Source organism: Erpetoichthys calabaricus, chromosome 7 (assembly GCF_900747795.2).
Source record: "Erpetoichthys calabaricus chromosome 7, fErpCal1.3, whole genome shotgun sequence".
Classification (NCBI taxonomy): Eukaryota; Metazoa; Chordata; class Cladistia; order Polypteriformes; family Polypteridae; genus Erpetoichthys; species Erpetoichthys calabaricus.
Genome location: NC_041400.2, coordinates 195,151,456 through 195,168,070, shown reverse-complemented (window position 1 = coordinate 195,168,070; position 16,615 = coordinate 195,151,456). Strand labels below are relative to the sequence as shown.

At 44.4% G+C, this 16,615-nt stretch overlaps 1 protein-coding gene across 1 annotated transcript in view; it reads left to right on the top strand.

Annotated features, from left to right (window-relative positions):
- The window catches only part of LOC114655183 (collagen alpha-1(XXV) chain-like), a 77,412-nt gene that overhangs the window by 24,630 nt on the left and 36,167 nt on the right, over window positions 1–16,615 (top strand). The window contains exon 4 of the mRNA XM_051929486.1: window positions 1,995–2,054. Coding sequence (XP_051785446.1) covers window positions 1,995–2,054 — 60 coding nt within the window. The remainder of the gene's footprint in view (window positions 1–1,994; window positions 2,055–16,615) is intronic.

The following is a 16,615-nucleotide window of genomic DNA, read 5'->3' as shown; positions in this document are numbered from 1 at the left end:
TTGGCCTTTGATCTCTGGAAGCGGACCCTTGATTTCAAGTCCCTGCTAATTAATGCCAAGGCCATTTATTTGTGTTTAGGGTCTTTTGGTGGATTAAGGCTCAGAGTGCTGGACTGAGTTTGCAGCTGTAGGAGTGGGAAGAGATTTAACTTTGGTTAACTGATTGTCAGTCTTGCCTTCAGCAATGTCAGTAATCTTCTTTAATAAACAGTTGGCGTGTCTCTGTCATTCCAGCAGATGGCACATCACAAACATTTGTAGTAATAAAAGTCATTGCATTTGTCATTCCAACAGATGGCGCATCACAAGCAGTTATAGTAATAAAAGGCATTTATTTGTCATTCCAACAGGTGGCACATCACAAAAATTAACACTCCTTTAATGAACGCCATACCAAATGGTGGATAATAGAGACATATACTGTATGCTGTGTTTTTCATTCCAACAGATGGTGCATCAGAAACATTAACACTACTTTAACGGATCCCATATCAAACAGCAGTTAACAGAGATGTGCATTGCATTTGTCATTCCAGCAGATGGGACATCACCAAAATTAACACTGATTTTACAAATCCCAGACCAAATGACATGTATCAGAGACACATGCATTGTATTTTTCACTCCAAAATACATTTTACTACTTCAAAAATTTGTGATCCGCTATCTGCAATGCATGTTATTACAACAAAGTTGTGTTGCGCCATCTGTTGGAATGACCTATGCAATGCATTTTATTACTAATAAGTTTTGGGTGTTGCGCTATCTGTTGGAATGACAAATGCAATGCATCTTTCTTGGTCATATCAATTTGGTATGGGTTTTGTAAAGGCAGTGTTACATATTTCCGATTTGTGCCATCTGTTGAAATGACAAATGCACAGCATTTTATTACTACAAAGGGTTGTGTTGTGCCATCGGTTGGAATGACAAATGCAATGTATATGTCTTGGTCATATTCAATTTGGTATGGGGTTTGTAAAGGCAGTGTTACTGTTTGTGATGTGCCATTTGTTGGAATGACAAATGCACAGCATTTTATTACTACAAAGGGTTGTGTTGTGCCATCGGTTGGAATGACAAATGCAATGTATATGTCTTGGTCATATTCAATTTGGTATGGGATTTGTAAAGTTGGTGTTACTGTTTGTGATGTGCCATCTATTGAAGTTTTGTATCTCACATAAAAGTGTTTTGGGAGGCTTGGTTTCTAGATGGGGAATCTGGGCCCCCCAAGATCCCCACAGCTCTGCCCTGGAGGTTGGGAAGGAAGAGAGATGCCAAATGTCCTGAGCACTGAGCAGAAATTAAAGTGAGCCTGTGAAGACTGGACGGTCACAGAGCCCGAGCCATTAAAGAGGTTACAAAAGAAGCCCTTTAAACAATAGCGATGTGTGTGTGTGTGTTTGACCATAACACACAGAACACTAACTTAAATTATTCAATAAGAAAACTAAACTATGAATAATAACAATATGCATTTCAAAAACAACAAAAACGTTAATGGAAGAGAAGCTAAACTTTTGCTGGGGCCAAAACGTGACAACTTGCCCAACTGTTGTGACGGACTCCAACACGAGTCCCATGACCTGCCAGTGCGTCCATCCAGGCCTCTCCAGCGGTTGCCTTCATGCACCTGTGATTTGTAATTCACTTTGGATGAACTGTGACTGCATGGCGCCTCATCCTCTTATCGAACCCGAGTTCCTGTCTGCCCAGCGCTCTGCCCGGTAGGTATAGACAATGCATGTTTGACACACTCGATCTTTGATGTCAGATAACCTCTTGCTGTCCTCCTTGTTTTCCTGCTCTCGCCGATGCATGCCGTCGTGTGGATGGTGCCCACGCCCGCTCCTGCGTTTAACTCATCCCTGCATGTGGCTGCAGCTGACGCTTTGATTCGTCTTCCATGTGTGCCCCCCGTTCCTGTGAAGCGTGTGCATGCCAAGGAGTGGACCGTGTTTTGCATTTTTGTTGTTGTGTTGTATTCCCAGGGACCTCCAGGCTTCCCTTCTTTGGCGGCTTTACACAGTAATCAGATCCTGACTGTCAAGGTTTGTGGGTAACATTAAGCAGCTTGGCGACACGGGCACCAGTAGAGTTTGAAAGGCGTCCAGTTGGGTTAGGAGAGCCCGGCTGAAAAGGCTTCAGATATCCAAAGAATGTCAGGAGAGAAATTCCATACGTGTAATACAATATCACGACGCCGCAGGCCTCTGGCAGACGCCACCTTACATACATTAGCGAAAGTCTGAGGAGAGCAGACCACTCGGGCCAAGGGGGCTCTGGAATTTCTGCTTCCCTCATGCCAAGGCTTCAAGAACTTCAAGGGCTGTCACTTTGTTCCACAATACTGGACAACATTTTAAAGTTGGGATCGTGGGGCCCTCGTGCCAGCCCTATCATACTTTTTGAGTTGTATTATTGTGGTCCCCATGCCAGTCACTTCCCCAACAAGTGGGCACAGGTTATTTCAGGTTTTACTCCTTTTAAATCTCCCATAGCCAGCTTCATCTTAATTATTGAGTTCTTATAGATTGGTCCCCATGCCAGCCTCATCCCAGTGTTTGAGATGTGATATTGTGGCAAACGTGCTAACTTTATCCTTAAGTTGGCATTGATTCTTCCGGCTGGATTCACTATAGATGCCCCCACACAACCTTTACCCTAACATTTGAATTGTAATATCTGTAAAATTGCAATGTTGTGGACCCATGCCAGCCTCATCCTTAACAAGTGGCCACAGTTTCTCCTCATTGTATTTACTCCAGTGCCAGCTATCCATGTAGAAGTTATAATAGTTTTGCCCCCATGCCAGCCTTTTTTGACTGTGATCCTAATACCAGCTACATTCCTAACAAATGGGCACAGATTCTTCTAACTTATTTAAAACCTCCCTTGGCCAACCTCATCTTAATTTTTCAGTTGTTACAGTTTAGCCCCATGCCAACCTCATCCTAAGGTTTAAGATGTGACATTGTGCCCCCCAATAACAAATTCATCGCTAACTGCCACAGATTCTTTCAGCTGTGTTCACTCCAAATGCTCCCATGTTAGTCATCCTTATATTGAAGTTGTATACCTTGGCACCCATGCCAGCCTCACCATAGTTTTGAGTTGTATTATTATAATCCCAATGCCAGCCTCACCCCTAACAAGTGGGCACACATTCTTCCAGCTTTGCTCACTCTACACCCTCATCCTAATGTGTGAGTTGCAATATCATGGCCCCCATGAGTGACTCATTGTTATCAAGATGGCATGGATTCGTCCAGTTGTATTCACTCTAAATAAAACCATGCCAGTCATCCTTACATTGAATTTGTAATAATTTGGCCCTCATGCCAGCCTCGTCATATGTTTTGAATTGTATTAATTGTAATCCCAACATCAGCCACTTTCCTAAAAACTTTACTTATTTAAACCCTGCCATACCAGGCCATATTTCAGTGTATCAGTTTTCATACTTTAGCCCCATGCCAGTCTCATCCTAATGTTTTGATACTGTGCCCCCCATGCGAAAGTTGCCACTGATTCTTCCAGCCATGTTCACTCTAAATACCCCCATGCCAGTCTCATCCTAATGATGAAGTTTTAATAGTTTTGACCCCTATGCCCGTCTCCTCCTAATTTTTCAGGTTGCAGTGTTGTGGCCCCCTCATGCCAGCCTCATCCTTAAAAAAGTAATCCGTAAACCTTCATTTACTCTCAATCCCCACTGCCAACCTCATTGTCATTTTTGATTTTTTATAGTTTGACCCCCATGTCAGCTTCATTTTAATTTTCAGTTTTAATTTTGTGCCCCCATGACAGGTTCATCCTTAATGAATTGGCACAGATTCTTCCAGCCATGATCACTCTAAATGCCCCCATGTCACCCTCATCTTTAAGTAGTTGGCATGGATTCTTCCAGCTTTATTCAGTATTAATCATCCATTGCCGACCTCATCTTCATCTTTGAGCTGTAATGCCAGCCTCATCTTAATAGTTAAAGAGTAATAGGGTGACCCCATGCCAGCTTCATCTCTAACAAGTGGGCAAAGATTTTTCCAGCGTTACTCATTCTAAATTCCCCCATGCCAGCCTAATCTTAATTTTAAGTCGTAATATTATGGTCCCCATGTCAGCCTCATCTTTAAGTAGTTGGCATGGATTCCTCCAGCTTTATTCATTATTAAATCACCCATTGCCAGACTCATCTTCATCTTGGAGCTGTAATGCCAGCCTCATCTTAATGATTAAAGAGTTATAGGGTGACTCCATGCCAGCTTCATCTTTAACAAGTGTGCACAGATATTTCTAGTCTCACACACTCTAAATTCCCCCATGCCAGTCTAATTCTGGTATTTGAAATTTGATTTTGTGGCTCTCAATGCCAGTCTAGTCTTAATTTTGAATTGTAATATTGTGGCCTCCATGCCAGTCTGATCTTTAAGTAGTTGGCATGGATTCTTCCAGCTTTATTCACTATTAATCACTCATTGCCAGCTCATCTTCATCTTTGAGCTGTAATGCCAGCCTCATTTTAATAGTTAAACAGTAATCGGGTGACCCCATGGCAGCTTCATCTCTAACAAGTGGGCACAGATATTTCTAGTGTCACTAGTATCAATGCTAGTATTTGAAATGTGATAGTGTGGCCTCCAATGCCAGCCTAATCTTAATTTTGAGTTGTAATATTATGGCCTCCATGCCAGTCTAATCTTTAAGTAGTTGGCATGGATTCTTCCAGCTTTATTTAATATTAATCACTTGTTGCCAGCTCATCTTCATCTTTGAGCTGTAATGCCACCCTCATCTTAATGGTTAAAGAGTAATAGGGTGACCCCCTGCCATCTTCATCTGTAACAAATGGGCACAGATTCTTCAAGTGTTACTCATTCTAAATCCCCCATGCCACCCTAATCTTAATTTTAAGTCCTAATATTATTGCCTCCATGCCAGTCTAATCTTTAAGTAGTTGGCATGGATTCTTCCAGCTTTATTCACTATTAATCACTCATTGCCAGCTCATCTTCATCTTTGAGCTGTAATCCCAGGCTCATCTTTATGTTTAAAGTATAATAGCCTGATCCCTTCATCCGTTAAAAGTGGGCACACATGGTTTCCTCAAAATTACAAATTATTCCCTCTAAATTCTCCCATGCCAGCCTCATCCTCATGTTTGAAGTGTAAATCGGTGGTCCTCATTCCATCCTCATCCTTATTTTGAGTTGCAATACTGTGCCTTCCCATGCTGGCCTGGCCCTTAACTAGTTGGCACAGATTCCTCCAGTTGTCCTGCCAGGCTCATCTTATTGTTGGGAGTTGTAATAGTTTTGCCACCATGCCAAGTTCATCCTTAACAAGTTGGCACAGATTCGTCTAGCTGTATTCAATGTTAATGCCACTTGCCAGTCTCATTCTAATGTTTCGTACCTGTGCCAGTCTCATTAATTTTTTTTATGTAATGTCCTTAATGGCTCCTTACTCAAATTGGCCAGAACTGCTGTGGACTTCCCTTGGAGCTCCAGTGGCTTCCATGTCTTTATTCAGAGGTTAACCTTATTTAGAGTCCCCACAGGCCCACTCATGTGCCACACAGGCTGTGGTCCACCTAAAAGAAGCCTCTGTTCATGATGGGCCACGCTGAAGGTTTGACATAACATCATGCGAGATGCTTCAGTGACGTCCATCTGATGTACTTAGTGATTCATGAATAATAAAAATCCTCAAAACACTGGAGAAAACTTCAGTCAGATGCATGTAATGTGTGAGACCCCCTCCGTGGTCCACTTATCTAAACCAGTGCAGAGATCCCAGTGGCTTCTCTTTCCTCATTATATTATGACCTGCAGCTCTGAAGGACACCTCAGTGACATCCATCTAATGTCCCTGATGGCTCACTCCTCAAGTCGGTCACAACCACCATGGACTTTCCTGTAGGGTCTCCTGCATTATATAATACAGCCCCCCCCTCCCAAAGCCCCATTCCTGCTCCATAGGCTGTGATGTACTTAAAATAAGTCCCTGTTAGGTCGTCCTGATGGTCTGGCTTTTTTTTTTTTTTTAACACAGAGGAACACTTCAATGAAATCCATTGTCAAAGAATCACAAAAGAGCCACAAAAAGATTTGGGGTAGCCTCCCGTATAGTTGAACCCGGCTGCAAAAAGTTAATAAGAATATAGTACAGTTGTGTACAGATTGGAGTCCAAAACAGAATTGCTTGGGTGAAGTAAAGATGGTGGCTTTAAAGCAAAGCAGAGGAAGTGACATCATCGGCGCCAGAAGTGACATCATCAGGGCCAGGCGGAATTTCCTGTAACTGGTCAGCAGTGGAAAGAGAGAAAGGATTAGCACACTCCGCCACCCGCTGGTCTGGTGTGGAATTACCCTCATTTGAGCCCTTTAGCTGCCTCCCATGTCTGACAATTGATACATTGATATAGCATCTTTCTTACATATTATAGATTGATAGGAAAGGCACTATATCAGTTTATAAAAGATATATAGATAGATGGATAAGTACATAGGAAAGGCACTATATCACTGAATAGATAGATAGATGTGAAAGGCACTATGATAGATAGATAGATAGATGCAGTGCATCCGGAAAGTATTCCCAGCGCTTCATCATTTTGTCCACATTTTGTTATGTCACAGCCTTATTCCAAAATGGATTAAATTCATTTTTTTCCTCAGAATTCTACACACAACACCCCATAATGACAACATGAAAAAAGTTTACTTGAGATTTTTGCAAATTTATTAAAAATAAAAAAACTGAGAAATCCCATGTCCATAAGTATTCACAGCCTTTGCCATGAAGCTCCAAATTGAGCTCAGGTGCCTCCTGTTTCCCCTGATCATCCTTGAGATGTTTCTGCAGCTTCATTGGAGTCCACCTGTGGTAAATTCAGTTGACTGGACCTGATTTGGAAAGGCACACACCTGTCTATAGAAGGTCCCACAGTTGACAGTTCATGTCAGAGAACAAACCAAGCATGAAGTCAAAGGAATTGTCTGTAGACCTCCGAGACAGGATTGTCTCCAGGCACAAATCTGGGGAAGGTTACAGAAAAATTTCTGCTGCTTTGAAGGTCTCAATGAGCACAGTGGCCTCCATCATCCGTATGTGGAAGAAGTTCAAAACCACCAGGACTCTTCATAGAGCTGGCCGGCTATCTAAACTGAGCGATCGGAGGAGAAGTGCCTTAAGTCAGGGAGGTGACCAAGATGGTCACTCTGTCAGAGCTCCAGAGGTCCTCTGAGGAGACAGGAGAACCTTCCAGAAGGACAACCATCTCTGCAGCAATCCACCAATCAGGCCTGTATGGTAGAGTGGCCAGACGGAAGCCACTCCTTAGTAAAAGGCACATGGCAGCCCACCTGGAGTTTGCCAAAAGGCACCTGAAGGACTCTCAGACCATGAGAAAGAAAATTCTCTGGTCTGATGAGACAAAGATTGAACTCTTTGGTGTGAATGCCAGGTGTCACGTTTGGAGGAAACCAGGCACCGCTCACCACCAGGCCAATACCATCCCTACAGTGAAGCATGGTGGTGGCATCATCATGCTGTGGGGAACTGGGAGACTAGTCAGGATAAAGGGAAAGATGACTGCAGCAATGTACAGAGACATCCTGGATGAAAACCTGCTCCTGAGCGCTCTTGACCTCAGACTGGGGCGACGATTCATCTTTCAGCAGGACAACGACCCTAAGCACACAGCCAAGATATCAAAGGAGTGGCTTCAGGACAACTCTGTGAATGTCCTTGAGTGGCCCAGCCAGAGCCCAGACTTGAATCCCATTGAACATCTCTGGAGAGATCTTAAAATGGCTGAGCACCGACGCTTCCCATCCAACCTGATGGAGCTTGAGAGGTGCTGCAAAGAGGAATGGGCCAAACTGGCCAAGGATAGGTGTGCCAAGCTTGTGGCATCATATTCAACAAGACTTGAGGCTGGAATTGCTGCCAAAGGTGCATCGACAAAGTATTGAGCAAAGGCTGTGAATACTTATGGACATGGGATTTCTCAGTTTTTTTATTTTTAATAAATTTGCAAAAACCTCAAATAAACTTTTTTCACGTTGTCATTATGGGGTGTTGTGTGTAGAATTCTGAGGAAAAAAATGAATTTAAACCATTTTGGAATAAGGCTGTAACATAACAAAATGTGGACAAAGTGATGAAGCGCTGGGAATACTTTCTGGATGCACTGTAGATAGATAGATAGATGTGAAAGGCACTATATGATAGATAGTGTGGAGACTGGCTGGGACACAGACAGGCAGACACGCTCATGTCACCCAACACACGTTTGTTTACACTATTATTTACAATTATTGTGCCACAAACCCCAATCTTCCCCAAAGTCCAGGCCAACCACTCTGCCTCTTCGGACCGCCTCCTTCTCTCTTTCTATCACCTTGTCCTTTTTCCACCCGACTCCAGCCTCGAATAAAAGGAGGCGGCCCCTTTTATCTGTACCTGGATGTGTTCCAGGTGTGCACCGGCAATCCATCGGACGAGCCCCAGTGTAGCGGGAAATGCCGCTGTCCTCCCGGAAGCATTCCGGGTGTTCCCTCTCTTCTTCCCCCCAGCACTTCCTGGTGTGGCAGAAGTACTGGGGTCCAGGGTCCTTCAGGCAGGGGGACGCCCCCTTGTGATGACCACGGGCCCCTACAGGGTTGGGCTTCCAAGCCCTGTACCCGTGGCCCCCCAATACAACCAGGGTGGACGCCCCCTCGCGTTCTGGAGGAGGAATGAGCCCCGTCTGGGTGCCACAATAGATAGATAGATGTGAAAGGCACTATATGATAGATAGATGTGAAAGGCACTAAGATAGATAGATAGATAGATAGATGTGAAAGGCACTATATAACAGATAAATAGATAGTACAGTTGTGTACAGATTGGAGTCTAAAACTGAATTGCTTAGGTGAGGTAAAGATGGTGGCTTTAAAGCAAAGCAGAGGAAGTGACATCATCAGCGCCGGAAGTGAGGTCATCAGGGGTTGGGGTTTGTTAGGCAGAACCGGAAGTGACATCATCAGGGCCTGGTGGAATTTCCCATAACTGGTCAGCAGTGGAAAAAGAGGAAAGAATTAGCGCACTCCGCCACCTCCTGGTCTGGCGTAGAATTACCCTCATTTGAGCCCTTTAGCTGCCTCCCATGCACTCGTGTGTGACCCCCATCCATCATACTAGATGGTTCAGTCCTCAAATTGCCCAAAACTGCTGTAGACTTTGATCTTTTATTGAGGAGAGGGGCTGGCAGCATACGCTGATTACAGTGCCTTGCCACACCCACCACAATGGCAAACCCACCTGGACTGGGACTTGAGTGCAGCCATGCCACGGGTGACACCTCAGCACCACTCTGGAACAGTGGGATGTTTTTTTTTTATGGTGGCTGGAGTGCCAGTCCTGCCACCAACCCCCAAGTATTCCCTTGCAGATTAACGTCAAACCAGGGCGGAGCAGTTGCAGATTAAGGGGCTTCCCTCAAGTGCCCAACAGAGTAGAGTCACTTCTGTTGTTTATGGGAATCGAACCTGCAACCTTCCCCAGCCTCAGAGCCACCACTCTGCCCATTGAAATCAACCTCCAGCCATGAGAAAGTGAGGAAGACCAACAGCCTGAGTAAAACTTTGGAGAGCAGTAAAGAGAGAAAGGAGTCCTTCTCCCCAATATAAAAGCTTATTCTAAAATCTTATTGATCAGATCCTGCCAGGTTTTAAAAAAAGTTTTTTACAGACCCTCTAAGTGAGCATTTGATTTTTTTTTCCAATTTCAAATAATATTTAACACCAGTTACCCACTGGCTTAACAGAGGTGGGCTCTTCCAGTTGAGTAAGACAAGTCCACGAGCTAACAGTGAAGTAATTCGTTTGTTTGTCTTTCTCCGCTATAAGCCCCTCTGTGAGCCCAGATAACATCAGATAACAAAGAACGAGTTTAATGAACGACGAGACTCGGCGCCTGATTGAGCGGCTGGTTGGAGTTTGAGGCCCTGACTTCGTTGGTCTTCAGTCGGCCCTCTCACTTCACATTTCAGACACTAAGGAATTTAGAGGAATGACGAAGAAATTAGGGGAGCAAATCTTAAAAAACGAATTCCAAAGAAGTTCATTAGCAGCACAAACAGGTCACTAATTAAGAAGATGGTTAGAATGAAAACCTGCAGCCACTGCGGCCCTCCAGGACTGGAGTTGGGGACCCCTGTGTTATTAAATATCCACAGCAGACTGTTGATTTTCTGTTTTTTTCTAAGACCACCGTCCAGATATTTTGGTGACCTGGGTGGTCCAACATGACCGAGACCCTTCACCTCTCTTTATTTTCAGGTGAGCTGGTCATGTTTTGGGTCTCCATTATTGTTTGGCTGCTCATTAAGGACAAAGAAACAACTAAGGGGCTCCGAGTCACGTCAATTAAAACTAAGGTAGCAACAATGGCTCACTAATTAAGGAAAGGTTTAGAATGAAAACCTGCAGCCCTCCTGGAACTAGATGAGCGTAGTAGGAAGATTGATGTTTCATGAAGTGAAAGGGTTTCTGGACCGGCGCCCCATGCAGGGTGTGAAAGCAATCCCGGCACAGACCGACAGGCAGCAGCACTTCAGCAAAACACACGTTTAATGAACACCAAACGTCCCGCACAGCACACAGTGGTCCCGCACCAAACACCCTTAACACGGGCCTTCCTCTCAAATGTCTGCGGGCCGCCTTTCCTCTCCTCACGGGAGCTTCGTCCTGCTCCCACTCCCGACTCCAGCTCCCTGATTGTAGGGAGGTGGCCCCTTTAATTCCCACCCGGATGTGCTCCAGGTGCTTGATGATGTTCTTCCGGCAGCACTTCCTGGTGTTGCGGTGTTGCACCCCGAAGCACTCCGGGCGTTCCTGGAAGGTCCTTCCTTCACCTTCCCAGGTGTGGTGCAAGTGTCGATCTCCCGGGCTCCTTGACGTTTGGGGTGCCCCCCTGGCAGGCGGCCACGGGCCCCAGTGGGCTTGAGCCTTCTTTCTCCTTTCCCCCTCAACATCCAGGGCGGTTGCCCCCTCGTGGCCCGGGGGACGTATAAGCCACCTCCCGGTCCTTCCAGGCGTCCCGGCTGGGTCTGACCCCCAGCCTCCTGTGACAAGGGGTATCTCCTGTTGTTTTTTTTTTTTTTTGCCCAGCGCTGCCAGGTAAGGCTTTAGGCCCATCGTGATCCCCCATTGTAGAAGTAGGTGGTTGGACGTCTGGGTTTAATTCACTTCATTTATTATATAAACTCTCCTGGTGTCCGCGTCTGCCTGTTCTAAGGTCTGTTTAAAACACAAAAAACGCTGCAGCGCTCCGATTTCAGGGAGATGCGGGTTTTTCTGTTCATTACACAGAGAGCGGGCTTTTCAGATTTGGCGAAGGAGAGTCTGGGAATTGCTGGACTGTCATAAAACTCAAAGCCCAAAGGTTCTTGACCAAACTCCTCTGGGACAGTAAAATCGGATCCTCCCTGCAGTTGGGGCGCCTCTCTTTTGACGGGTGTAGACCTCTAATCTGTTGTATCTTTTCTTTCCTCTTTTTTGTTTTTTGCTCTTCTTCTCCATCTTCTCTCATCTCTGAAATCCAACCTTCTGCCTCGCCTGCCTGCTCAGATGGTCTTCCCTAAAATCAATCACGGCTTTCTTTCTGCTGATCAGCAGCTCATTAAACGCCGGCTCATTAAGGTAGTGCGAGATCTCTTCGGCTCTTCTGCTGAGCTTCATGCTCTTGTTGTTGTTTCTTTATTTTCCTTTCCTTCTCTCTCTCTCTCTCTCATTGTAATGGAATGGAATTGCTGCTCACCATCCTGTAAAGGGGGTGAAGGATTGGAGGGGAGGAGGGTGGTGTGGGATTTAGGGGCCATCCAAGGGGGTCCTCAACATTGGTTTATGTGGGCTGAATGTGGAATGTCACCCTAATAAATAATAAAATCGCCCTTTGACGTCCTTAGGGAACAAACTTTTTGCCGTGTCTGGCCAGCGGAATACTTTATGCGACTCAACTGCTACGCAAGCGCGGTGCGAGTTTATACTTCACGCGACACGACGCATGCTCCACGCATACTTGCGTGCGCGTACTTTACGTAAATCTGGAAGGATTCCAGCAGGTAGCAGTGCCGAGATGTCATCACGGTGAGAACAGGTTCGGCTTCGCTGTGTTGTGAATTGCCTGGAACATTCATTAAATTCTGAGGACACCTCGCCACAATATCTCTGAAAAGGGTGGATGTTTAATGATGACAGCCATCAATCCGGAGATGCGCCCGTTCCAGCAAGCATCGTGCGCGAATCAGAAACAAAATTCCCGGATGGGGGGGATCAGCTCATCGCAAGGTGAACACAAGCACACACACTGGCGTCATTTTAGCGTCACCAAAATCTCCAAACCTTATTGTGTTTGGAAGGAAAATGGAGCCCACTGCTGAAAAGGAAATCATGGAAACTCCAGGCAGGGTACACCAGACTCCCATTCTTGGTTATGAATTCGTCAAAAGACTTCTGTTTTCCTTTGTCATGCCGTCCGTTTAGTACACAAGTAACTTATCAGTATTCATAATTTAAATGAAGTTAACGACTTAACTGTAGCTGCGGTGGGTTGGCGCCCTGCCTGGGATTGGTTCCTGCCTTGCGCCCTGTGTTGGCTGGGATTGGCTCCAGCAGACCCTCGTGACCCGGGGTTCGGATTCAGCGGGTTGGAAAATGGATGGATTTAGCTGTAGAATGTCACATTCATACTTTAATGTATTTCATCATGAAAGTGATATTAAGTATAAATCTAAGGATTCTAAATGTGCAGAGAGTTGGAATATCATAATTACACAAGTACCTTATCAGTATTCATTATTTAAATGAAGTTAACGACTTAGCTGTAGAACGTCACATTCATAATTTAATGCATTTCATCATGAAAGTGATATCAAGTATAAATCTAAGGATTCTAAATGTGCAGAGAGTTGGAATATCATACATTTAATGTGTTCTGTGTGGCGATCTATTGCTGTTTGCCACTGCTGTCAGTACCAGAGGAAGCCCTAGAAAAAAAGACGGCGCAGAAGATAGAAAGATAGATAGATACTTTATTAATCCCAAGACTTTTAAAATGTAATGCGACATTACGATCGGAAATATGCGACGCTTGAATATAAAAGCACCACGAATGCATCTGTATGTCGGCATTTTGCTTTACCACATTGAAGCATTCATCAAACATCGAAGCGCGCACACCGATCTCGTAGGATCCGCATAGCGGCTTTCTGTCACATGTAGATAGTAAACGGGAGACTCTGACGTCACATTCCAACTTTTAGCACACTGCGCCCCCTGACTTTTTTGCTGGTACTGCAACTCGCATTAATTTCTGAGGACCTGCTCAGAGGACGCGTCAAATGAACGCTGGGAACACGTGGGGCGCGTACGCGTTCTGAGCGTGAAGTATAACCGAGTCCTAACTGTGCAGAGAGCTGGAATATCAGAAATGTAATGTGCTCCGTGTGGCGATCGCTGCTGTCACCTCAGGAGGAAGACCCCGAAGGTTGTAGCGATAACAACTGGGTCGGTTTGAAGATGACGTTTATGACGGGCTGCTTTAATGATAAACTACGATGTTAAAGTGGACATTTCGAGATTAAAGCCGACATTTCCACTTTAATCACAAAAATACACTTTATCACCGTGTCCTTAATTTGCTTCTCTGTGGCTCAAATACGCCGCCATACATCCCGAAATAAGACAGCACAGAAGATGGTAGGTGAGACTTTTAAAATGTATCGCGTCATCACGATGAGGAATATGCGACGCTTGACCATAAAAGCACCACGAATGCATTTGTATGTCGGCATTTTGCTTCACCACAGCGAAGCATTCATCAGACATCGAAGCGCACACATCGATCCTCAGAGCGGCTTTCTGTCGCATGTACAGGTGCAACCCAACAAATTAGAATATCATCGAAAAGTTAATTTATTTCAGTAATTCAATTAAAAAAATTGAAACTCGTATATTATATAGATTCATTACACACAGAGTGATATTTCGAGTGTTTATTTCTTTTCATTTTGCTGATTATGGCTTTACAGGTAATGAAAACCCAAAAAGTCATTTTATTTATTGAAATACAGTAGAGTCCCGCTAATCCGAACCCCGAAAATCCGCCTAATCCGAACAGGACTAGGGAAAAAAAAAGTAAAGAAAACAAGTTTTTTCAAGTTATGTCGTACGTTTAATGTACATTTAAGAAACTTGTAATTTTTCAATTTCGCTGTCTAACTAAAAATCCAAAATACAGCCTTACTTAAAATTGAAACAAGTTCGAATTTACTCACATATGTAGAATCCATGTTCTGTACAGCATTTACACAAAACGTAAAAAGCAAACCATTATCTAAGAGATAAAGTCAGTGATCTCCTTCTGACGCAACAAACTAAAACGGCTTGAAGAAGCAATGTTTCGCCAACGCCGCATAAACATAACATCTGTTGGGGTTGCATCGGCGTGTTGCTCAACGTAGCGCAAAGCGAGATCAAGGGCACTGGCTGCGGCAGTGTGTGGAACAACATCAGTCGGCGCGTCCCCTTCCTCCTCACTGTCGTCTGCGTCGAGATCAGCTGACGTTCCCTGCACAGCTGCCACAATGTCCTCATCTGTGTATTCTTCATGGCCACAGTCGTCAACGGCCGTCCACTCTTCCACGCACTCTTCTTCTGCATTTTCACAACCTGGCATTCTTTCACCAATTGAAGAAGTTCGCAATTTTCTTTTGTCGGGGGGGAAAACTGTTTGGACAAACTCTAGCTCAGGCCAGAGATTTTTCCAAGACTTCTGTAAGGATTCCTTGCATGTGTTTTCCCAAGCTTCAGCAACCCAGTAAATAACATCTTTGATGTTCATTTTCATGAGTTTATCCAAAATTGTTAGCTCTTCATTATCTTCAAGTAGGCTACGAAGAAGCATTTTTCTATAATTCTGTTTCAAAGCCTGCAAAACCCCTTGGTCCATTGGCTGCAAAATTGATGTGACATTTGGTGGGAGAAGAATAGCCTTGATATCATCGCAAACAAGTTGCATTTCTTCTGGATGTGACGGAGCATTGTCTATAAGTAATAAAGCACGAGGAGGCAATCCATTTTCTTTGTTAAACGCCTTTACTTTTTGCACAAATTGCTTGTCAAACCATTCTTTGAACAAGGCACGATCCATCCAAGCTTTCTTTTGATTTCTGTAAAAAACAGGGAGAGAGTTCATGTTCATGTTCTTAAAACAGCGTGGTTTTGCCGATTTGCCGATAACCATCAGTGGAAACTTATTTGTGGCAGAAGCATTGCTGCAGGCCAACACAGTTAGGCGCTGTTTATCCATTTTAAACCCTGGTGCAGATCGTTCCTCTTGTGATGCAAGACTTTTGGTAGGCAATGCTTTAAAGTTAAGTCCTGTCTCATCTGCGTTGTAAACTTGCTGGGGCGAGTAGGAAGAAATGATGCATTTGAACTCCTCAAGGTATTCAACAGCTGCTTCGTTGTCCGCTGACAATTTCTCCCCAGTTATTGTAAGCTGCCTGATTCCGTGTCTTTTCTTCCATCGGTCTAAGAAACCACAACTAGCCGTAAATGATACGTCACCGTCCATGAGCTTGTTCAATTGAAGCACCTTTTCTTGAATTAGAGGGCCAGTGATAGGGATTCCTTTCTGTCTTTCTTGTGTAAACCATAAGAAAAGTGCTTCGTCCAATTTTTCATAAGAAGACACTGTCGTCTTGCTACGTTTTTCAATCGTTTTTTCACTTGTGGTAGTGCAAAACTGCTCAATTTTACCTCTGTTCTTTTTCCAATCGGAAATTGTTGCTTTCCCGACATCAAATTCCTTCGATAACTGAGTGGCACTTTCACCTTTGTGAAGTCTTTTCAACACTTCCAGTTTTTCTTTTAATGTACACGACTTATGTTTACGTTTGCTTGCCATGATGATTAACAGCAGGGACAAGCACAGAATGTAAAGAAACCACACTACACACCACTCACAAGGACTCACAAAACACAGGGCAAGTGCGCGCACACGAACAATAACATTGCACAAAACACATCACTCAGCAGTAGCAGGTGGCACACTGACTCAGTGACTCATAGTTTGGGAACGGAAATCAAGAGGAATGCGTAGGACTAGGCGGGGCGTCTAGGTCACTGCCCTTCCGCTACTACTCACCTACCGCCCGTCATATCGATTTTACCTCCGATCACAGTCACACTACAGTGCAGTTTAAATTGCAGTGTACTAGAATACGTAATTTCTTACCTTTAATTCTTGACACATCAGACGCTTAATACGCCTCATAAAGTCAATATATGGCATTATATGACAAAACTCTGCCTAATCCGAATTTTCGTTAATCCGAACAGGGTTCGGTCCCAATTAGTTCGGATTAGCGGGACTCTACTGTAAATGAACTTTTCGTTTTCGATGATATTGTAATTTATTGAGATGCACCTGTAGATATTTCTGAGGACCGACTCAGGGGACTCGTGGCAGTCGTGACGTGTGCGCTGTACGCGTTCTGTATGGCAGGCCGTTTTAACATTTAATCTGTTTTACATGATATCAGCAGTTACAGTGTTGA